Raw genomic sequence first — 24,954 nt, 5'->3', positions numbered from 1 at the left:
AGTCACTGCAGAACCAAAACAGATGTCCTAGGGCCTATTTCCCGGGACCAAAGTGTTCTCTGCTCTGCCACAATACAGGTCCCATTCAAGCTGCTGCTGAGACCACTATCTATAGTCAACTCCCAACAAAGTAAATTTAAGAGGAGAAAAGGGAATTCCCAAGAAAAAAGTGCAGGAAGTGCTGGCATCTTAAGAAAGTCGCTTTAGCGACCAATTAAATGTGTATCAGGCACCTGCTTATTAGGAATTCAGTGTTGAACAGCCTCCATTTCTGTAAGGCAATAGTCTTTATATTTTTTAGTTTTTTTATGTGTTTATTTTATTTTTGAGAGAGAGAGAGAGAGAGAGACAGAGTGCGAGTGGGAGAGGGGCAGAGAGAGAGGGAGACACAGAATCTGAAGCAGGCTCCAGGCTCTGAGCTGTCAGCACGGAGCCTGATGTGGGACTCGAACTCACGGACCGTGAGCTCATGATCTAAGTTGAAGTCAGACGCTTAGCTGACTGAGCCATCCAGGTGCCCCGGCAATCAGTCTTTAAAAGACCAAAGACCTAGTGGTCCTAAGATGCCCTGGATATAAGCAAGCACTATGTGTCTGCTTCTGTTATGGACATGTCCTTTGTATGGACACTTTGGAGTACTCATGGCACTCCAAATGGAGAACATAAGCTGAAAGACCTCTCCTTCAGTTTATAAGACTAAGCACATCCGTGGCACAGCTTGAACATGATCGTGGCCACTCCCACGAGCCCCTAAGCATCAGTAAGGGGCTTTACTTCTGGAGTCTCTGCTTTGACTTCTAAGATTCTCCAGAGGGAAAGAGGCAACAGTCTCAAGAAGCTGGCTTCAAGTCTCTTGCTCAACGTGCATCACATGCTCCATAACAAGTGCGATGAGACAGAACCCTCCATGATGGAGGATATCACTGTGGGACCCATTATTGAACTACTATTGAATTATACCAAACTACATAAAAAATCTGTTGTTGTTGTTGTTGTTGTTGTTGTTTAAATCACAGCATTGTTTGAGACAATGCAAAGACGACCCAGAAAAGTACCCAGCACAATTTTGTTTTCAAGAAGCATAGAGTCTATTCCAGAATAGAAAATAGTTCCCGTGCCATGGCCGTATATACCAGTTTGGGTGTCACCAAACTAAAGTGCTATGGAAGTGCCGAGAAGAAAGGGCAGAGGAGGTGGGCCATCCTGAGTCTCCAAGGATGGGATGGGACTTGGAAAGTCATACTGAGTTCTTCCTACACTGCACCTCCCATAAAGAGTGTATTCACAGTAAATAGTCACTGACTGCATGCTAACACTCACGAGGGATTATGAGGGAAAGCTCATAATCAGTGTTGAAAATACTAGGGAATCCCCAACGTCTCACTCAGAGACCAGCTAAGAAACTGAAACTGAAGGCTCCCAGGCCACAACATGCCACATCCACGTAGCCAGAGCTGGAGGGGCTTGGCAGTACAGTGAGCGGAGGAAAAGGCTTTGAAGTGAGCACCACCACTTAGCATCAGGCAGAAGCTACTAAGGAGACCAGAATCAGTAGCAGCCCATTATCTCTCTACCCCCAAAAACGTGGCGTATCTGCCACAAAATTCTCTAGTCCTTCCCAGTGTACTTGCGGACTTTCCATGGTGGCCTATACCAGTGAGAGAACCAAGAAAATCCCTAAGGATAACAAGGAATAGCCTGAAAAGAGAGTCTGGAGCTTATGGAGAGTCTGGAGATTATGTCTAATCCCGTAACTTTTTAGATGGGCAGCCAAGAACCAGAGAGAGGAACTGACTTGAGCAAAGTCACATAGTAACTTATGGCAGAAGCAAGACTAGAACACAGATCTTCTGCCTCTGAATTTATTTTTTCTTAGAAGCATCTGGCACACGGAAAAGGGCTCCAGGAGGAAGCTTCCGGAATAATTCCAAACTGAAGTTGTCCTGACGTTCCTTACCAACACCCTGCCCAGATATAACCCCTGAGGATCCTCTCCACCTGGTTCAAGAGATTGCCCATATCCCTAAAAGCAAATGGGTTCCAGATGCCAATGAGAGTAGCCAAAACCTTTGGGTTGGAGGAAAAGTTCAATGAGGTCTTCTCATGCTTCCATTTAGGGATTTGGAATAACAGGGAGTAGTTAAACAATAAGCAGGATGCCATAAAAAAAAAAAAAGTCTTGCACTTCAGAGTCTCAGATGCCAAAGTTTAGGCATCTTCTAGGCAGCCCAGTCTCCTCACTTTGCACTTGAGAAAACTGAGGCCCAGAGAGGGGAGGCAATTTGCCCAAGGTCATACAGGGAGCTAAGCCCACTGCACTATACCCCAAAAGAATGTTCATATGTCTGGGGAGAAGAAATCCTATTCTATCTACTTGCCCATCTGCTCTGTGAAATCTTGGATGTTTTTCCCCCTTATTTTAGGTAAAGCATCATTTCATGCTTGGTTTTGGTTATAACTGTAGGGAACAGGGGTATAATCTAACTTTAACTTCTTCTGTACCTTAAATTCTTTGGGGACAGGAATCACCTTGTATCAGTCAGGGTTGAAACAAGCAAGACCCACTCTAGATATTTAAAACAAAATCAATTTAATATGGGGGGCTAGTTATCCAGGTGATGGAAGAGCTGAGAAGTCAAACAAGGGATGGTGAGGCTGCCCAGAGATTAATAACAGTAGAAAGTTTCCAGCATCCCTGCGGCTGGAGGGACACAGGAAGAAAGTAGTACTACCAAAGCCCAGAAACTAGGGCAGGAGCTGCAGCCAAGGTGGGGGTACTCATCAGGTACCGGCACCACAGCAGCAGGGGCTGGCTGATGGACTCTAGGATCACAGACATGAAGCCACTGCTGGGGACACCACTGGAAGCAGAGAAGGAAACACCCTAGTGATGGAAAAAGCCATACCATGCAAACAACACCCACAAATGAGTTTGAAAGGCTATACTAATATCAGACAAAACAGACTTTAAGACAAAAAATGATTATAGAGACAAAGAAGAACATTTTGTAATGATATAGGGATCAATCCATCAAGAAGATATAACAAATACACATATATGCAGTTAAAAAACAGAGCCCCAAAACACATAAAGCAAACACTGACAGAATCAAAGGGAGAAATACTCAATTCAACAATCATGGTCGGAGACTTCAAAACCCTACTTTCAATAACGGATTAAAAAACTAGGCAGTAGATCAATAAGGAAGCAGAAAACTTGACCAACTATAAATCAACTGAACCCAACAGATGTCCATAGACTGCTTCACCCAACAACAGCAGAGTACATATTCTTCTCGGGTGCACATGGAACATTCTCCAAATAGACCATATGTTAGGCTATAAAATGAATCTCAACAAATTTTAAAGAATTAAGATCAGGGTGCCTGGGTGGCTCAGTTGGTTAAGGTCTGACTCTTGATTTCAGCTCAGGTCATAATCTCATGGTTTGTGAGTTTGAGCCCTGTGTTGGGCTCTGTGCTGACAGTGTGGAGTCTGCTTGGTATTCTCTCTCTTCCTCTCTCTCTGCCTCTTCCCTGCTCTCTTGCTCTCTCTCAAAATAAATAAACATTAAAAAAAACTACACATATAAAAATATTAAAAAAAAAATAAAAGAACTAAGACCACACAAATGATAGTCTCTGATCACAATCAGTAACAGAAGGAATGGGGCACCTGCGTGGCTCAGTCAGTTGAGCATCCAACTTCAGCTCAGGTCATGACATCATGGTTCATGAGTTCGAGCCCCACATTGGGCTCTGTGCTGACAGCTCAGAGCCTGGGGCCTGCTTTGGATTCTGTGTCTCCCTCTCTCTCTCTGCCCCTCCCCCACTCGTGCTCTGTCTCTCTCTCAAAAATAAATAAACATTAAATAATTTTTAAAAAAACAGTCAATAACAGAAGGAAAATTTCAGAATCCACAGATACGTGGAAATTAAATAACACACTTGTAAATAATCAGTGGACCAAAGAACTCACAAAGGAAATTAGAAAATGCTTCTAATGAAAATACAACATATCAAAACCTATGGGATGCAGCTAAGTCAGTGCTTGGAAATTTATAGCTATAAATGACTATATTGGGGAAAAAAAGAAGAAAGATTTCATATAAAGAACCTAGCTCTCACCTTGAAAAATCAGAGAAAGAAGACCAAACTAAACCTGAATCAAGTAGAAGGAAAGAAAGAATAAAGACAAGAATGTAACCAAATGAAATAGAGAATACAAAAAAGTAGGGAAAATCAATAAAACCAAAAACTGGTATACTGAAGAGATTTAAAAAATTGACAGATCTCTAATTAGACTTACCCTGATACCCAAACCACACAAAAACATCACAAGAAAATAAGACTACAGACCTTTATCCCTTATAAACATATATGCAAAAATCCTCAACAAAACGTTAACACCCCAATTCAGCAGCATATAATAAAGATTAGGGGCTCTTGGGTGGCTCAGTCAGTTAAGCATCCCACTCTTGATCCCAGTTCAAGTCAAGATCTCCCAGTTCATGAGATCAATATCCACCGTGGGTTCTGTGCTGACATCGAGGAGCCTGCTTAGGATTTTCTCTCTCCCTCTCTCACTGCACTCCTGCTCTCTCGTTTCTCTCTTTCTCTCTCTCTCAAAATAAATAAGTAAACTTAACATTTTTTTTGAAAAAAAAAAAAAACATTATACACCATAACCCAATAATTTATCCCAGGTATCCAAGGCTGGTTCAACATACAAAAATCAACCTACATAATACACCATATTTAATAGAATAAAAGACAAAAAAAAACAAAAACCAAGGTGGAAACAGAGAAAGCATTTAACAAACTCCAACAAATTGGGAATAGAGGAGAACATGATATATAGAAATTAACTCAAAATGGATCAGAGTTAAATGTCAGAGCTAGAAGTATAGACCTGTCAGAAGAAAACATAGGAACAAGTTAAATCTTGAACTTGAATTAGGCAGTGGTTTTTTAGATAGAATACCAAAAGCACAAGTGATGAAATAAAATAAATGAATTGGGACCTAAAATTTAAAAATTTTATGTTAGAGGTGAAAGACAGGGGCACCTGGGTGGCTTAGTCAGTTAAGTATCCAACTCTTGATTTGGGTTCATGTCATGATCTGATGGTTCATGGGTGTGATCCCTGTGTCAGCCACCACTCTGACATTGCAGAGCCTACTTGGGATTTTCTCTCTCTTCCTCTCTCTCTCTCTGCCCCTCCCCTGTCCCCCCCCCCCCACACACACACACACATACTCTCTTTTTTTCTCTCTCTCTCTAAATAGATAAATAAACTTAAAAAAAAAAAGAACATGAAAAGACAATCTACTAGATTGGAAGAAAATATTTATGAGTCCTATGTCTGATAAAGGACTTATACCCAGAATAATGAAGAACTATTACAACTCACAATAAAAAAACAAATAACCCAATTCAAAACTGGGCAAATGATTTAAATAGGCATTTCTCCAAAGAAATATAGAAATGATCAACACCATTAGGGTAATGCAAATCAAAACCACAATGAGATACCATTTCATAACCACTAGATGACTACAATTCAAAAGACAATAACAGGTTTTGCCAAGGATGTGTAACCTTCATATAGAACTTATGAGATTATAACATCATGAGGCCACTTTGGGAAATAGTTTGACAGCTCCTCAAAATGTTAAACCTGGAATTGCCATATGACCTCACAATTTCACTCCTAGGTCTGTACCCAAGAGAAATAAGAGCATATGCCCTACACAAAAACTTGTAAATGAATGTTCATAGCAGCGTTATTCATAAAAAACAAAAAGTAGAAACAACCCAAGTGTCCAACTGATGATGAATAAACACAATGTGGTATATCCATACGATGGAATATTATTGGGCCATAAGAAGCAATGAGGAAATGAGACATGCTATAACATGGATGAACCCGGAAAATATTATGCTAAGTGAAAGAAGCCAGATATAAAGGCCACATATTATATAATTCTATTTATGTGACATGCCCACAATAGACAGATGTATAGAGATAGAAAGATTGGCGGTTACCAGGGGCAGGGGGCAAAGGTGGAGGGGAGATGGGGAGTCATTGCTAATGAATAGGGGGAGGGTTGCAGGGGAAAGTGATATAAAATGTTCTAAAATTGATTGTGGTAAAGGTTGCACAACTCTGTGAATCTACAAAACCAAAAAGAGTGAATCTTAAATTTATATGTGGGTTATAGCTCAATAAAGGTGTCAGAAAAAAAGGAAAGGAAGAGAAGAGAAAGAAGAAAGAAACATTCTGACAATGTCTCTCATTCATTCAATGCCTCCCATTGGCCAAACCTACCCAAGAAGCTGGGAGGCAAAATTGTTTGGGAAATGTAGTTCCCTGTGACACTGAGCAGGGCAGAGGAAGGATGGAGATAACCCCTCACTCACCTCTGATTCTCTGGCCCGTGAGATTCAGTCTATAAACACGTGTCAAATCTATAACTGGCCCTTATTCTCCTGCCTTGGGCTGGGATCTGTCTGTTGGACTATACAGGGGGCTTTTTGAATATAAATAACCTGATGATTCATGATCCTATGACCAGTGAGTGGGCTATCACTGTCACCTTCTCATTCCCCTTGGTTCCAGAAAGCACTATAGGGTTGAGGCCGGATTGGAGGGAGGAGCGGGGGTAGGAGGGGCAGAGAAGAGGGTGGCTGCTCTCACAACTTAAAAGCACTTCCTCCCCAGACAGTGAGAGCTCAAGACCCGGCACAGCCTTCCTGTGTGGTTTCAGCCGCCCAGAGAGTGTCATGGACCTGGGTGAGTGAGCCTCCTATGTGAGAAAAAGCAGTACTGGGGTCACTCTGACATCCAGCCTGACTTTGTGGAATGGAGGTGGAGGAGGGGGATGGAAGGTATGGAGGAGCCTCCTGAGGAATCAGGTTCTGAATTTGGTGTCTGCTCCCAGACAGTGCCACCCTGTTCTCCCAGGCATGGTGGATGCACCTGTCAGACCTGGGGAAGGGGGTAACCATCGGTACTAGGAAAGACAAGGCAGAGTGAGGTTGTGTCTTTCTAGAACAGTAGGGACGGGAGAAGGCTGCAGGGCTAGGGTTGGTGGTGATCTGGACGGCACCTGTTCTCATCTCAGCTTGGGGTGATGGGTGAGGCTCTCTAGGACCTGTTCCATCAGGGACAAAGTCTCCCCAGAGGGCTCTGGGCCCCTCCGCTTCCCGCCTTCCCTCTGATTTCCACCTTTATCACCTGCTAACCAGGGATCAGAAGCTCTGTTACCTCAGGGTTGCGAGGAGGAGTAAATAGGAGATGATGCCTTGTGCCAGTGGTATAGGCGGTGCAAATGCAAGCCGGCTGCCCACCTCTCTGGCTTTGCCGCCGCCTCTTGCAGGTTAAAGGCTGGGTGGGCTATGGGAGATGGGACCGCAATGGGGCATTCAGTTTGAAGTCAGAGCCCAGGCCTCCAGCACAGCCTCTGTGTCACTTCATTGCTTTTTCTGCCCTGGCAGATGAGTTTTCCCTTTAAAAAGCCTGTCCTCTGGTCTAACCTCAGTCTTAACTAGAGGGAATGAAGCTCTTGAGAGGGTTTTGAGGGGTACGTCCAGCTCCAGACACCCCATTTGTAAATCTCAGCTGTGAAGTCAGACCGGGCTGAGGCTACAAAGGCCAGGTTCCTGGATGGTTCATTCTCACCAGCAAGCGAAGCACCACGGCAGCCTCAAAGCCGCAAGAGGTTGGCTTTAAAAAGTGAAGGTTCACTGGTGCTGTCCTCATACTCCTCCCACCACACCACAGCTTCTTGCCTTTACTCTACCTCCCCCACACCTGCCCGGAACCCTGGGCGGACAGAGTGATCAGCTGTAAAGGGGTTAAAGTAGCCACCCACCCCACCACCTGGGGCTCCTGGGAAGGTGGGGTCTGATCTTTACCTCTCCATCACAGGTGCTTTGGGGGTATGAGCAGAAAGTATCTGTGGAATGAATGAATGACATCAAGAACTCTGAGTTGATTTTAGTTTTTAAAAATCTCTTCCAACCTCCTCTCCTGCCACCAGCCTGCTCGCTAATCCCACTCCCCAGACCCCCACCACTTACCATAATCACAAAACGCAGGCATCACCCCCTAAGAAGCGGTCCCTGACTCTCTGTGTGACCTCTGTGAAGGAAACCAAGCAGGGTCCCAGTGGTGTGATGGGAAATGTTGGAAAACCTGCTCCCCCCCCCCCCAATCCCCCTAGGAGGAAAGGCTGTGATTGGTAGTTCTTGCCAATTTCCATTGTGTAAATTCTCCCGCCATGGTTAATTTCAAGCCTTAGACAATTTCAAGGGATGAAATGGCTGAGCACAGAGTCAGGGAAGGATGTACACAACTAGCTCCCTGGGCCTGTGAGAACCAGCTCTCTAGTCCACCACTGAGGGTCCCCCACCCCTCCCCAACCTAGGTTTGGGGAGCTAGTCTCACAGGCTTTGATGGGGGGAAGGAGGGCAACCTCTGGTTTAGGAGAAAGGGATGTTCTTGCCTGCCTCACTCAACTCAAGAGAGAGCCCCAACGGCCAAGCCTGAAATGCTGGTAAGAAGGGAAGCCACTGAGAGAAGCGTTGCTCAGAACGGACTCTGGACGGTTGGTTAAGGCGTGTGGGCCACAGAGGATCTGTTTTTCTCTCTTCATCTGCCCAGCAGGGAGCAAGAGGTGGGCGAGGAGACAGAGTTTCTGTTACACAAAATGAAAACACTGAAGCAGGACTGAACTGGTCTTTGATTCACGATTTGAATGAGCACCCCCCACTCCAAGCATCCTCCCCACCTTCGAGGGAGGAAACTTAAGACCTCAGAATTCTCCAAAGCAGAGAAGAAAAAAATGAGTCCATCAGAGACTTCTCTCTCATAGCTTGACCTGAAATGGTGGCAGAGGGGTATTGAAGGAACTCAGGGCCAACCCTTCCCGGCCTTTTGGGGCCTGGCCGGGTGGGGGTGGGGGTGGGGGTGGGAATGGTACAGCCTGAGGGGGCTGTTGGAGAAATCTCTCCTCTTGGTTTGGCACCTTCTTTCCATCGGCTATCACTGATGGGCGAATTGGGGCATGACAAGTCTCGTGGAGTGAGAGACACATATGTCAACAAGCCACTGAGACAGAGCGAGATACAAAGCTGATGGGGCGAGCGTGAGGCACTTGGGAAGCTCAAAGAAAAGAATAGTGAGCATGGGTCAGAGGGGCATTTCAGTTGGGTTTTGAAAGGTAGGTAAGCGTCACCAAACCAGACAAGGAGGAACAAGGGATGCGGGATGTGGCAGGGATAACAAATCCAATTTTCATCAGAGGCCAATAAGTCAAATGCCCTTATGTCAGGGCAGATGTGGGGCCAGTTCTGCGATGTTAGGGGAATAGAAACAACAGAACTGGATGACCCGTAAGATATGGGAAAGTGAGGATTCCCATCCTGCCCCATGGAGGTCCCTATACACAGTGGGTTCATCAGAAATGTAATGGGATGCAGTCGTGAGAGTTCCATTCTAATCTCAGATCAGTCTCTTAGAAGCTGTGTGGCCCCAAGCAAGTGGCTTAACCTCTCTGGGCCTCTATTTTTGGGAATATAGTATAAACATCGCAAGACATCGCTCACAGGATGTTGCAAGGGAGACATACACAAAGACGAAAGGGAAGAACAAAAGAGGGGTTAGGAGTGTGGTTTCTGGAGATGGAAGGATTCAAAGCCCAACTCCACTACTAGCTGACCGTGTGACTCGGAAAATTACCAATCTCGCTGTGCTTCAGTTTCCTCAGTGCCAGATGGGGATACCAGGAATACCTATGTCAGGTCTTCTGTGAGGATGAAATTATCAGACCTGGGAAGGGTTTGGTGTGGACTGAGAGCTCAGTGGGATCTGAATATCACTGGATAAAACAGTTGATATCACAGTGACTGCAGGGTTCAACAGCCCTGCCTACTGCCTGAAGGGCACCCCCCCCCAGTTCTCCCACCTTCTCTCCAAATTTCCTTACTGCTTCCTTGCTTCTTCCCTCCCCTTCTCCACTGCCTCCTCTCCCTCCAACCCTGCCCCCTGTAAAAAAAAAAAATAAAAAGTGTCAGCAGGTGAGGAATTCCAGAGAGGAAAAAGTCTGCAGGGGCTTTGCGGGGGGGCAGCTGATGGGCAGCTATAATTCTCTGGGCAGCCTTGAGGGCCCGGAAAATGTGGAGATGGAAGTTCAGGATTTGGGGGAGTAACTGACCAGCAGTCTCCTCCTCCCAGACAGGGAGGCAGTTTCCCTTGCTGGGGGCTCAGGTTGGAGTTCTAGGGAATTTTCTTTCCATTATGATTATTACTAGAAACTCAAGAACTCAGAAAATACCCAACATGTAAGTCACCCACTTCTCAACCTCTGAGATTCCCAACGTCAGTGACCTCACCCAAGCTGGTGCTCAGGGTCCATTGCTTTATGACTTTGTGCCAGACAGAAGCAATCTGACTCATGGCCGTTGACCAGGCTCCTGTCCCACCACAGAGTTCCCCTAAATTCCCATTTGATAACCTTTCTTGAAAACGGCCTATTTTTGTTCTACAAATCCTTGCTCATCCGCCATTTCCAACACACCTGGAATGAGAAATCATCTACACACACACACACACACACACACACACACCCTGGTCCCGCCCCGTTTCTCTTCCCCTCCACCGGTGAGCAAAGGAATGGGACAGGGCCCAGGAGGAGAAGGGGTTGATGGAGTAAAATAGAGACACCTCTTGCTCCTTGTATCTCACCAGTTGTGACTTAATCAAACCTTTGAGGTTTCTCAGTTCTCACTGACAGTCAAAACGAGCTTTCTCTAGAGTAACGAAATATTTGTACGTGTTTAAAGAAACCTCGAGCGCTTCACGCCAAGATGAGTCAGTGGAGGCTGGGCTGTGCGTTGGACCCTGACGAGAGCGTGGCTGAAGTAAAGACGTGGGCTTGGGCAGGGCCCCTCCGGGTAATTCAGCGGATGGGAGAGGGGGGCTAGGATGTTGCATGACAATCTGTTCCCTACCAGGGAACAAGGGGGCAAGCTGGGGACAACCGGCTAGTGGGTGCCTGCCCTCAGAAAGAGAAGACAGCCAGGAAGGCAGGTGCAGGCAGACCATGAGGGTCTTGACTGCCATACTAAGCTAAGGGGGCTTCCTCCTTAGGGGTGGATGGCGAGGTCCTCAGGATTTCGGAGGACAGCTGATGGGGGTGGGCATCAGAGGTCAGCCTCAGAAAGACGTGTCTAAGCAGTAGTGTGCCGTATAACTTGCTTGACGTGAGAGAAATACCTATTTGCTTATGTGGCCTGATGCCCTTCCTCCTTCACTCAGGAACCCCCAAGCCCAGAATCCCCCGCGTTAGGCTCTCCATCAGAGCACACGGTGTGTGAATTGGGTGTCATGCAGAGAGGCTTCCAGCAGGTGGCGCTGTGGCCAAGGAAACAGACTCCGGTGCTCTCCCTCTTGGAAGCAGAATTCCTCGCTGCAGGAAGAGGGCCCCCAGCTTCCAGAAGGTGCTTGAAGCACAGTCCGAAGCATTTCCCTGTCCCTGCTGAGGCTGGAGGTGCGACCGGCCTGCAAGTCCTGCCTGGGCATGCATTGGTGGCACCCCAGTTATTGACTGTCCTGTGGGCCAGGCCCTGGCTGGGAACTGAGGGTCCTGTTACTATAGGGAGGGGGCTACAAAGGCAAGAAAGCACAATTCCTGCCCTCCGGGTGCTCCCAGAAGGTTAGGTGATCTGTACATAAAGTACCCTGTGAACTGTCCTCCCTGCTCAGGCTCAGAGGAAGTAAGCTCCCGCTCCAGCCCCTCAGCTCCTCTACAAAGCCGAACTGAGCAGCCAACTGTCCATCTTCTGACTGCAGCACACCAGGCCTGTGCTCACCTAGGGTCTCGGCCTGCTGCTCAGACTCAAGGAGAGCCTCCTGGCTTCCAGAATGTACCCAGGGCACACTCTGGACAGGCCAGACGGGGTCCCTTCCCCACAGCTGAACACGTTCCCCTTTCCCACATCACACAAGGCCCCGGATTAGCAAGAAGTTAAAGAGAGAATGTATACACACACTTCAGTCAAGCCAAAAAAGTAGTTACTTCAGAGAAGTCTCCCATCATACCACACTGTCACAGGACAGTGTCCCCTCAGGCCATCCTGGTGCTCTCTCTCCCTTGGAAGAAGGGGAAGCAGGGCATTCATTCGTTCATTCATTCACCAACACACAATTCCCTGGTGCCTTCTTGATTTGGGGTCTGCGCTGGGTAAAAGGGAAGAGATCCCTGCTCTAAAAGCAGGCTGAGAGAACAGGCAAAGTAAACCACCAGTTGGCCTTGATGAATGTCACTTGAATGAGAGGCTATGGAGGCAGATGGGTCCCCAGAGCACTTTCCCATCTTTGAGATGCCAGGAAATAACCTCACTCCTCCACCCATCCCTGTGACATTACCCTATTTCCTCAGCTGGCCTCACCCAGAAGACACTCAGGGCTGTATTTGGGGCTGCCCACTCACCTGGGTGTAGGAAAAATGCTCCCCAGTGGCTACTGGCACCAGAACGGTGCAGGACACACACACACACACACACACACACACACACACACCCTGACCACCACCACCTCAGGGCTGTGCTACCCATATAACCTGGAATGGGAGGGGCCACTCAGACCCAGGAGTCAAGGTCAATCAAAATTCAGCCTTGAGGGGTGGTATGGGCCAGAGTGGACTTTCCAACTCCAGAAGACACCCTGAAGAACCAAGAAGGGGGTGGGGAGCAGGGACTGCCCGCTGATCCCACTCCTTCCCAGGACCTCGGAGTAGAGAACGAGGAGGAGAGGGCGGCAAGGCTGGGCAGGCAGCCAGGTGCTTCAAGGCACAATCTGGTTCTGATGTTCCAGGCAAATGTGGTGCCTGGGGCTTGTGATGAAAGTTCCCAGCAGTGCCCCCACCCCTCCCAGAGGCTTTCTTTCATAACAAATCCCTGGCCCTGCCACGCAATAACTTTCTCACCTTGTCTCCTACAGGGAAACCAATGAAAAGCGTGCTGGTGGTGGCTCTCCTTGTCATTTTCCAGGTGAGATCTGTGGCCGAGAAAAGCTCTGTTCCCTCCTCCATACCCCCTCCCCAAGTCCCCCCCCCCTTCCCATCCCTGGGGTCCTGGTGGAGGAGGTGGGCACTTGCTGGAAGAAAATAGACCCAGACACAAACCCACTCGTTATTCCTTAAGCTGATGGCCATCCCTCTCCATCTGCTGAGTGACCCTACAAAGCCACAGATGGTCTCTGAATGTCCTTTACTCCATTTAAATGAAAACATGGGGTCAGGGAATAAAACACCACTGTCTCCCCCACCCCACTTCCACTGTCCCCATTCAGGATCCAGAAATGTGGGCTCCATCTGAGTTCGTGGGAAGGAACTGCACAAAGCAAAGGCTGTGAGGTGACTGGAGTCTATGCATATGTATGCATAGCCACACATGTAAAACTTCATACGTGAGCTGAGAGAACCCTTGGTCTGGTGGCCTGGTTACTATCCAGTTACCGCAAAGCTGTCTCCCTCCCCCAGTGTCCAGCCGAAGCCTCCCCTGGAGGCCCCAGTCCCTTCTGTGAAGTCAAGAGGCCAATTTGAGCCCCACTTAATGGGGAGGGAAGAAAGGATGAGGCCTGGGACACTGGGGGTGGGGGTTGGTGCACATACTTTATGGGGGCCTGAACTCTGCAGGAGCAAAGTCCCCCAGTTTACAACGTTCTGCTTCGCAATCCCAGAAACGGAGACAGGAAATCTGGCCCCGTGAAGTACCAGAGTTAGAAGAAACTGTAACTCATACAGTCTACTCTCTTCCATTTGTTTGGGGCGGGAGCTCTCTTGGAGGGGGAGGGGGAGGGGGAGGGGGAGGCTGAGGCCAGAACTGGAGAGGCAGTCCTTCAGAATTTGGCGCTTCCCCGGGTCTGGAGGCCAGAGGGGCAGCTTTCCAAGAGCTCCGGCCAGAGGCAGGCCCCAACCTGGGCGCTGTTCCCAAAACCCCATCCCAGAGGCCCCCCGGAGCTTGGGCTGCAGCCCACAGCCTGGCCCCCCTCCTCATCACCACTCACTCCCCTCTTGCTTCCCATTTCCAGGACTCGGGAGGGGCTGTGTTGCTGCAAGTGGAGCCTGGAAGGTTGGGGAGGGGACAAGACAGCTGGGGCTCATTCTTCTCTTTCCTTGGGGGGAGGGGGGTGGCTCAGATGGGGCAGGATGTGGTGGGGCTGAAGGCTACAGAGGCATCAAGCCTGGTGGCCTGGAGCCAGGAGGTAATAAAGGGGAGAAAGAGAAGGCGGGACAGGGTGGTGGGGAGCATGCTTCATAGAGGCTGGGTGTACCCCCTTATGTCCAGGGACCCCGGACTTAAAATCCTGGGCCTTACCATGGGTGGCTGAGAGCAACCAGCCTCTTCCAGGACTCCCAGGCTGCCATCATGCCCACATGAGGGAAAGGGGGTTGTCACTGATATTTGCTCAAGATAGCAAAGCCCAAAGAAAAGGCTCCTGGACATTAGTTTGTCCTTGTTCTGTCCCCAAGCAGGACAGTGATAAATTCGGAATTCGGAAGTAAGAAAGACAGAGACAGGATGTGGGGAAGTCAGTAGACTGGGTTCCACTCTGGCTATGTAACTTTGAGCGAGGCTCTCCAAGAGCCTCCCTTTCCTCAGCTCTAAAGTCACTCCAGCTCCCCAGTTGTATGCAAACCCCATCCTGTTGAGCTGCCCAGAGCCCACTTCCCAGAGTAGGGACCGTGGGCTTCCTGAGGCGATCTTGCAGCCCCACTGCCAGGCTGCACAGGCTTAGCCATCGCTGTGCGCTGAGGCACGGGGCAGGCGGACGTGAGTCCTCCTTCATTGATAAAATCACAGCAGGCTGCCTGAACCCTCACCCTGCCCTGCAGACAGGCTAAAAAAAAGCCCTGAGCAGCTGAGCCTGGCTGATTGGGATCTGCCGGAAGAGACTGCAAGGAAGAAAGAGACAGAGAGGTAGGGGAAGAGGGTAGCACAGAGGGAGAGGGAGACAGAACCACACTCTCTTCCTGAGGTGCAGGAAGGACTCCGTCACAGCTGAGGAGGCTATGGCCCAGTGGTGCATCAACCACTCCTGCCATAGCCGTGCAGTTGAGTGCACTTGGGCACACATTGTCTGAGCCCCTACTGCGTGCCGGGCACCGTGCCTTGGGCCCCAGGGATTCATAGAATTCTTCGAGTCCCTAACTGCCCAAAGTCACAGCAGCTCACCCCACACCAGGGTTTCAAGGCCTCTCAACCAAGCATTTGCCTTCCTCTCTTCTCGCTCTAGGCCCTCCTCAACCTTAACCCCAAGGTGGATTTTCCCTTAAAAGCTCAAGTATTTTGTAGGCTCCCTGGAAAAAATCTTTCTAGCAGATTCTAAAGGAGGCTCAAGAAGAAAGGCACACATCCCAACTCTCCTGGAGTTTCCAGGCGCCAGAACCTAAGTTAGGCCCCTCGCCACAGCCACGTGAGGGAGATAGTACCCATGTCCATTCCACAGATGAGAAAACTGAGGCCCAGAGATAAAGTGTGTTTATCTGGCCCAAGGCTCATCTGACCCCAAAACCCAGACACTTTCCAGTCCCCCATCAGGGCATGTAGTGACAAGTGTCTCAGAGATGGCAAGATCAGACCCTTGCTACCTATTAGAAATGCAGAATCTTGGGTTCCAGCCTATTAAATCAGGACATGCATTTTGACAAGATCCCCGGGTAATTCATATGTGTGTCAAAATTTGGGAAGCACTGGTTTCACACCAAAGAACCACCTGGAAAGTGGCCCAGATCCATAGAGCCCCGCCCTCTGAGATTATGGTTCGTCTCAAGTAGGGTTTGAGAATTTGCAGGTGATGCTGATGATGCCAGTGGTGGGGGCCACACGTTGAAACCACTGCCCTGGGGCAATCCCAGGGCAGCAAGATTCGCTGAGCTGAGCTGGAAACCACTTCACTAAGCTGGATCATGTTGCCCTATTCCCGTCCCCGCAGGTGTGCCTGTGCCAAGATGAGGTCACAGATGATTACATCGGAGAAAATACCACGGTGGACTACACGCTGTATGAGTCCGTATGCTTCAAGAAAGACGTGCGGAACTTTAAAGCCTGGTTCCTGCCAGTCATGTACTCCGTCATCTGTTTCATGGGTCTGCTGGGCAACGGGCTGGTTGTGCTGACCTACATCTATTTCAAGAGGCTCAAGACCATGACTGATACCTACCTGCTCAACCTGGCCATGGCAGACATCCTCTTCCTCCTGACCCTTCCCTTCTGGGCATACAGCGCGGCCAAGTCCTGGGCCTTCGGCGTCCACATTTGCAAGATCATCTTTGGCATCTACAAGATAAGCTTCTTCAGCGGCATGTTGCTGCTTCTTTGTATCAGCATTGACCGCTACGTGGCCATTGTCCAGGCCGTGTCGGCCCACCGACACCGTGCCCGCGTCCTTTTCATCAGCAAGCTCTCCTGTGTGGGCATCTGGATGCTGGCCATGGTGCTGTCCACCCCAGAGCTGATGTACAGCGGCCTCCAGAAGAGCAGCAGCGAACAAGCACTGCGGTGCTCCCTCATCACTGAGCACGTGGAAGCCCTGATCACCATCCAGGTGGCCCAGATGGTGGTGGGCTTTCTGATCCCCCTGGGGGCCATGAGCTTCTGCTACCTCGTCATCATCCGCACCCTGCTCCAGGCACGCAACTTCGAGCGCAACAAAGCCATCAAGGTCATCATCGCTGTGGTCGTGGTCTTTATAGCCTTCCAGCTGCCCTACAATGGGGTGGTCCTGGCCCAGACGGTAGCCAACTTCAATATCACCGGCAGCGGCAGCTGTGAGCTCAGCAAGCAGCTCGACATCGCCTACGACATCACCTACAGCCTGGCCTGCGTCCGCTGCTGCGTCAACCCTTTCTTATACGCTTTCATTGGCGTCAAGTTCAGAAGTGATCTCTTCAAACTCTTCAAGGACTTGGGCTGCCTGAGCCAGGAGCGGCTCCGTCAGTGGTCTTCCTGCCGCCACACCCGGCGCTCCTCCATGAGTGTGGAGGCTGAGACCACCACCACCTTCTCCCCGTAGGAGGCTCCTCTGCCAGGACTAGATGGACCTCCCCCAGGGCCCCTGGGCTGGGGATAGGGAGCAGATGACTTGGGCTCCAAAAACTGCAGAGGGAAAAGCAGTCCTGGCTATTAAGTTTTATCTCGTGGGGAAAGCCTGTGCCGCAGCCCGGGCTTCACCCTGGCCCTAGCTACCTCCACCAAGGTTGCAAAGAGTTGTGGCCGATGAGCCACACCAAGTCCTGCAACACTCCCAAACCGAGGCTGTTGTCTCCCAAACCAAAATCCCAAAGTGGAAGTCGGAATACGGTCCACACTCTTGGGGTAAACAAGTAGTTGGTGACAGGTAGGCTGGCGGAGGGGGCCCGGCGGGTCCTCTGAAGGAAACTCCTTCTGACCTAGAATGACATCCTCCCTGAGATTCAAGGGCTGAGACAAGGTCTTCCAGAAAACAAGGCTTTGTCTCCAAGACCAGAGATGGTGGGGAGGCTTGGCATGGCAGCGAGAGGAGGATGCCAGTGGGCCCAACTCCGACTTTCTGCCTTCATCGCTTTTTCCACTGTCATCTGAGCCAGCAAGAAATGGCAGCCTCTAGGCCTCCCCCAAAGCACACTTGCCCCTCGCCTGCCACCTCTCATCAGGCTGCTGCCCTCCCAGGCTCTCCTCGGGGAGGGGTGTGGTGTTTCTTGCAGGTCAGGCCAGCCGCTTCTGCCCGGCCAAAGCCATGCTCCCAGCCAGGACTCTGGGGCAAGGATGACGTGTGGCCAGCCCTTCTCGGGTCTCAGCTCTGCTCAGATGGAGGAGAGGGCAGGGAGAGGGGTTAGGGGCCACGGGGTGGTGACAGTGCTGGCTGCCAAAGACCAATGAGCTGCTTTTTGTTCTTAGTCGTGGGGACAAAAAACTCTCATCCTGTCCAGCACGGTTTACTCACATACAAATACAAGTTTTCCCTTGAGGAAACAACAGCTTTAAAAGAAGGGAACATTTTTTGATAAATGACAAATGGGCATGTTCCTGTTTTGCAAACTCTCACTTCCCACCTGACCACCCCCACTCCTCTCTTTGCCCCGGTCTTCATTGCTCAGAGATGCTCGGAGCCACGAGGTCTGCCGAGCTATGTCCTGAGCCCATCCAATGACACAGCCCCAAGAGACTAAAAGAAGCAGGGGGAGGGGAGGCACAAGGTGCCTGTCTTGCAAATGCCCTTCCAGAGCTCATGGGAGAGGACCTAAGCCTGCACCATCAGCAGTGATCTAGAGTCACCAGTGTGAGCTGACCTTTGGAAAGAACCAAGTTGTCCCTATAACCTCAATGGCTGGGAGCTCTCCCTGACCTTTAGGAACATTGACACACTGATCTGCTCATCTGTCCCGACTCAGCCTGGAACCAGAGCCCCTGACCCTTTGTCAGTCCCTTCAAGTTCCCCAAAATGGTGTTTCCAGGGAGGGCCTCCCCCTGGGCACAGAGACCACAGCACGCTGGATTAAGGGGGCTTGGGATGAGACCCATGTGATAGGCTTACCCTTTGCTGGCTGCTTGAAAGCCAGGTTCGCCCACGTCCCTCCCTACTGACCATTGTTGCAGCAATAGCCAATGTATGGTTACCCACCATGGAGGGGCAAGAATCAAGAAACAGCCACTGCCCTCCACATATATCCATGTCCCTGGGTGCCCTGATGCCCAGAACCTGACCCCTCCAAGCCAGAGCGGAAGTTAGCCCAAGCTGTGACGTATGAGGAGGGATCTAAAGGGCCCTGAGCACCAATACTTGGGGGCCTGATGCGGGGAAGGGGGTGACATTTATGCAAAGGTGATTCCATCAACTTTACAAAGTGAAAAAAAGCCTGTCTGGTAATGAAGCCCATTGTCCAATTTCACAAGCACATTACATTACCCTCTGCCGTGGGATGCCCTGGGCACTGTTTGTCAGCCGGCCTCCATACCGGGAACCGGCGCCCTGGGAAAAAGGAACCCGGCAAGGACGCAGTCAGCGTGGGGCAGTGCTTGCCGCAGCAGCATTAAATATTAAATGGTGCAGCTGCAAATGTGTGTGCACGAGTGTGGGGAGAAAGGGGGAGCCCCAGAGTGCCTGTGGGACCCCAAAAGGAGCGTGGAGCCCACTGGTGTGCACATCCTAACGAGGGTACAGGCAGGAAACCCAGCCTCAGTTCCTGAAGGGAGAAATGGAAAGGAACGGTCGTGAACAGGAAGCCAGTCCAACCGCACAAACATGCCACCTCAGCTTCAAATACATTTTTCTAAAATAACTGGACATCTCCAAGTATTTACAAAACCCCAGCAAAGTTAATTCCCCAAACTGCTCTATCTCAGCTCATTGCTGGCCTGGCCCCTGTTTCCTTGCCCAGCACCCTCATGTGCCTTCAATGAACTTTGGGGGACCCCTAGGAAGAAAGAATAGACTCACTGGGGAGCACTCCCCCAAGGGCTTCTCTCTCTCTCTCTCTCATCTGCTTCATACAACCGCGCCGTCTTCCTAGGTTCATGGCCCCCACAGCCCCTCCCCGTCTCCCACAGCTTCCCCCTTCTTTCCAGCTCCAGCACCTTGCCCCCCAGCTTCCCTGCCTGCAAACCCAGGCCACAAATCTGCCCTTCCAGCCAGAAGCACCACACCTCTACATGGTTTCACGGAGCTGCAAGGGGCCTCAAAGATCCCCAAAATGGTGTTTCCAGGGAGGGCCTCCAGCTGGCCCAAGCCCCAATCACTCTCTAGATGGGGAAACTGAGGCTCAGAGAGAGGAACTGACTTGCTTAAATAGACACTGCAATGTACGGATACTGGATAAACTTGCTTTGGGCGCCTGAGGATCTGGCAAGATTGTGGAGGCGGATGGGGGAGAGCCGAGGCTCTGGAGACTGGCTGACTGTGAACCTCAACTCTATTGCCTCCCAGCTGTGTGACCTCCAACTGTTGCTCAACTGCTCTGAATCTCAGATTTCTCAACTGCAAAGTGGAGAGGATTTGGCAAACATTTAGCACGGTGCCTGGAATGCTGCATGTGGCGGTGAGGAACCCAGCCTCTGCGGCCAGACTGCCTGGCTTGAATCTCAGCTGCGCTACTGGTCTTAGTCTCTCCATGCCTCAGTTTCCTAATCCATGTGATGGAAACAAAAATCATTGCACCTACCTCCTAGGGTTGTCATGAGGAGCAAATAAAATTCATATATGTAAAATGCTTAGAAATCCTTACGGAAGTGTTGTTGATAATCGTTCAGAAATGTTCAAGACACGGTAACTAAAAAAAAAGTTGCTAACCACAAAGAAACCAAATTCAATTCTTTAGCCCCATTTCCATCCTCATACAATTTGTAAATCAAGCTGGAAGACAAGCTGAAGATTAGTCAGTCTGTCCTTCCCACCAATTGTACAGGTGAGCCAACTGAGGCTCTGAGAGGTGAATGACTCCCCTGGGGTCTCTCAGGAGCTCTTGGCCATGCTAGAACTTGAACCCAGGTTCCCAAGCTCCATCCAGAGCTCTTGCTCCGGACCTCCTGCACTCACTCACACTGCCCTACACATCCACCCTGGCGTTTGCCACCCTCATCCCAGACCACGTAGCTCTGCCCTGACAAGCTCCAGCCCTCCTGTCCTGTGGCCAGGTCCTTAAGGAGACTCTCCCCTCTCCCCCTTAAATCATTCCTGTCCTTGCCATTGAGTCTGGGAGAATGAGGTACAAAGAAAAGAACAATGGCAGCAGGCCCAAAGGAATTCAGGCAACTGATCTTTTTAAGAAACGATCCTTTCTGGAGGTCACGTTCTCAGTTATTTGTCTGTATTGAAGGTAAATAGTTGGAGGGAGAAGAAACAGGCCTATGGGGGCGGGGTGGGAGTTGAGGCGAATAAGATGGGGAGCAGAGGGGCGCAATTTTGAGTGGGGGCAAAAGGCAGGGGGAAGGTGGGGCAGGGGTGTATTCTAGGGACTACTCAGGTAGGGACCAGACTTGGAGAGTGTTGTCAGTGGATGGAAAGATGTCCTCCCACCACACACACACACACACACACACACACACACACACACGGCTTCCCTGGACCTCCCAATCACAGGTGAGGAGAAAGGAGCTCTATTAATCTTAGACACAGGTGGGCTCATGGCCTTCTTTGCCAGGAGGAGGCTAGAAACAGCCCAGTTCCCCTAGTCTGAGCCCCTAGAAAAACCCTATGGAGTAAAAGAAGCAGGTGTCTTCTCCCTGAAATCAAAAGAACAACCATGTCAGCCCTCCCAGCTTCCACTCTGAGAGCAGATGTTTGAGAGGCACTGCAGGGAGGAGAAGCCTCATCACACACGCGCACACGCACACGTACACACACGTGTGCACACACACCACCCCCCAGCTCAGCCATTTGTCTTGTCAGGGGCCTAGAAAGAGACACAGACAAGGGGTCTGCTGTAGAAAAGGCTACATGGCCCCTTGCTCAGCCAAAGCAGCTCTAGACCAACAAATCTCATCTGATCTCCAAAATCAGCAGCGAGGGCACGTGATTGCTCCACGACTCCCCTCCTTGGGTGCGTGCGTGGCCAATTCAGACTGCTCTTCCTCCCGCATTCGCTGTGAAGATGAATATAACCTTCTTTTTGTCTATTGTTTCCTAACCCCAGGGAATCCACTTGCTGGATTGTTCTATGTGTAATAGTAACCACTACACAGTGTGGCCTCCAGGTGCTCCTCTCTGTGTAAATAAACATCGGCCTGCACGAGCAGGGTGGGGTCAGGCTTTGCCCGTTTCTGGCCAGTTTCATTCCCTCCGGGTGCAATAGGTCCAGAGGTCAGACAGCCATCCCCCTAGCAAGAGGGCAAGTGAGGAAACATGCCTTGCCCCGGCATTCTCTTGTGCCTATGTCAGAGCTTGTTTAGGGCAGCGTAGTTTATATTAGTCCCAAGTAAATATCTGACACGGTGAAGTTCAACAGATACTGCAGATGAAATGCCCCAGACCCTTTCCCAGAGTTTAAAAGGAGGCCTGGAAATGCACGCACATTTATCTTCTATGGTTTATGCAAACTACTCAAGTGACTGAAACAGGAACATGGTCACGTGTGAAGGCCAAGTGAAGCATTCTTCCCAGGCCCAGGAGGTGTTTTCTGTGGCATGGTCAGAGCCTATGGTCCAGCCAGGGGCCAGGAGTCACCTCTGGTGGCACCAGCTCTGTCTCTTGCGTGGAAGCCTGGGCTCCCACCCCGGTAGCTAACTCCCCGGACCCTGCCGTCTTGCCTGCACTAACACCTCTTTCTGCCACCTGCCTTCTTTGGACACCCCCATTTCAGGGATGCTCAGCTACCAAGGGGTATTTCTGGTAACCTCTGGCCTTGGGGGTCCAGGGAAAGGGGAGCAGGAAGAACAATGGGAAGCTTTGAGCCTGGGGAGTTCAGGGAGAGGCCCCTCTGCCTTCAACTTCACCTTCAGATCAAGACACAGGCCTACACCTGCCTGAAATCCTTCAGTCCCTGTCAGAGGTGGAGCTTCTGAGTCAGAGGCTGGATAATTACAGGGTGGGAGGCTATCACAGAAGTGACTGCAGGAATCACAGAGCCTCTAGGTGGAAAAGACCTCACGTAGGAGGGGAGACAGGCTCACATTTACTGAGTGCCTATGATGTGCCAGGGACTGCTGGGTATACCACCTCCCGCTGAATTCTTAGAACAGGTGAAAACGCTGAGGTTCAGAAAGCCTGTGTGACTTACCTGAAGTAACACAGCCATAAGAATAACTACAACCTTACCACAATTGTGTTAGCATCAAACCTGCACTAAGCATCAAACCTTAACTCATTTAATCCTCAAGCAACCCTGCTAGCGTCCCATTTTACAGCCGGGAATCTGAGGCTCAGAGAGGTTAAGTAACTTGGCCAAAACGCACAGCTGCCACGTGATAAATCTTCACTAAGTGGCTTAGTTCTTGACCAGTTCTTTGACCAGCTGGCTTCCGAAGCCCGTGTTCTTGCCACTCGACTACACAAGCCAACTAAATAGCTGCTCGGTCATTACCAAATATGCATGGAGCCCCTCCTTTGCGCCAGGCCTTGTGCCAATATTCTCAAAATGTACCAGCCAAAACTTTGCAAAACCTACTGGACACAAAGCTCTGACCTGGGAGGAGGGAGAACCAAATAACAAAGATACAGCCCCCATCCACCAGGGGGATGTGACCCCACGGGCCCTGTGGCAACCAGGTCTTTGCTGCTCCTTGAAAGCTTGGTCTCCCCTTCTCTCCTCCAGGCTCTGCTTCCCACCCAAGCTTCCCCCACAGGCCAGCCCTGCAGGGCTGCAGGCTCTAGGAGGCAAGTGTCTGGACTCTGCCACGGACATACTGGGCAACACCGGCGAGTGGCTCCCCCCACCCCCACCCCGGGCCTTCATCTCCTTAACTGTGAGGTGGGGGAGCTGCACCAAATGATTTCCACCATTTCTTCCCGCTCTGATGCGGTGGTGGCTCCTCACCTGGGTGGGGTCGGCCAGGCAGGGCTCTGGGCACACTGATGCCTGAAAGGGGTACAGAGTGAGTGGGTGAGGGGCTGAGGAAGCTGCCCCACCCCCAGCTGTGGTTTCTGGTGGGGCCACCGTGGCAGCAGGTGGAGGGAAGTGTTTGTCACCCTTCCAACAAAGCAGTAAAACAAAAGCCTCCCGGGGCACTATGGGAGCAGGCAGCAAAGGGCGCCAAAAGTGCCAAAAATAAAACACACCTTTCCTTTGATAGACACCAGCGGCTGCCGAGGTGCCTGGCCTGGGGGCGGTGAGCAAAAGGCTTCGATTTCATGCCCGAGACCGCACCTGCACACAACCGGCACGCACATACACATATACAAGTTGCACACACTCATATACACAACCAGCTTCACGGGCCTGAGACCCGTGCAGTCCCACAGAGCTGCGCTCAGAAGGCCCCACACTTGATTTAATGCTCAGCTGTCTCTATCTTGAACTTCTTAATAATTTTTGCGCAAGAGGCTCAGCGTTCTCATTTTGCACTGGACTGGACTGTACAAGTTCTGCACTGAACCCTGCTGGTGTACACGCAAAAGTATGTACATTCACAATATGTTTAAGAAACACACAAGCATTTATATACACCACACGCGCACACACACACACAAGTATAGATATGTGCATACACTCCCACATAGAGCAGTAGTCCCCTCATCCTCCATGCACACTCACTGCAGCACACACATGACCGAGGGGCCATGGACACTCACCAGTAACACTCAGACACCTGCAGTTCACCCACACCTGTTGGCACAGCTCAATCACCTTAACGTTGAGAGACAGCCGAACAAAGCTTTGGGGAAGGGGCATGGTGGGAAAGCATTTCCTCCTGTCCCCAGCCTCCCCAACAGCTACAGCTGGCTTCTCTCATCAGCCCAAGGCCAGCAGCTGGGACCAAAAGCAAGGTAGAGATTGGGAAGTGGAGGGATCAGTGGGAAGGGAGCAGGACATGGGGTGGAAGGGAGAGAGACAGCAAAAAAGAACAAGAAGAACAATAATGGAGTCTCCAGGCAAGTTAGCCAGAGCAGTGGTCCCATACGAGTTTAAAAGGCCTTGGACTCGGGGCACCTGGGTGGCTCAGTTGGGTAAGCCGGTTTCAGCTCAGGTCATGATCTCACGGTTTGTGAGTTCGAGCCCCACGTCAGGCTCTGCACTGACGGCATGGAACCTGCCTGGGATTCTCTCTCTCCCTCTTTCTCTCTCTCTGCCCCTCCCCTGCTCACACACACACACACACTCTCTCTCTCAAAATAAATAAATAAACTTTAAAAAAAAGAAAAAAAGGTCTTTGACTCAAAAAAGTAACAGCACTGTCCGCCCCTGAAAGCACAGTAACCCCACCCCACCCTGGAGAGGCAGTCACAGGAACCCCACCTCCTCTTCTCACTAGCTCC

General features: G+C 50.4%; 1 protein-coding gene across 1 annotated transcript; it reads left to right on the top strand.

The window, feature by feature from the left end:
• The first annotated feature begins 6,702 nt into the window (after positions 1-6,702).
• On the top strand, positions 6,703-19,464 carry CCR7 (C-C motif chemokine receptor 7). The gene is made up of 3 exons (XM_007085815.3): positions 6,703-6,795; positions 13,006-13,055; positions 16,003-19,464. The coding sequence occupies exons 1-3, from the start codon at positions 6,786-6,788 to the stop codon at positions 17,080-17,082; spliced, it is 1,140 nt and encodes a 379-aa protein (XP_007085877.1). The 5' UTR covers positions 6,703-6,785; the 3' UTR covers positions 17,083-19,464.
• Positions 19,465-24,954: the final 5,490 nt, after the last annotated feature.

The sequence above is a fragment of the Panthera tigris genome, chromosome E1 (assembly GCF_018350195.1).
Source record: "Panthera tigris isolate Pti1 chromosome E1, P.tigris_Pti1_mat1.1, whole genome shotgun sequence".
In the NCBI taxonomy this organism is placed as follows: domain Eukaryota; kingdom Metazoa; phylum Chordata; class Mammalia; order Carnivora; family Felidae; genus Panthera; species Panthera tigris.
This window is presented reverse-complemented; position numbering and strand designations above follow the sequence as displayed.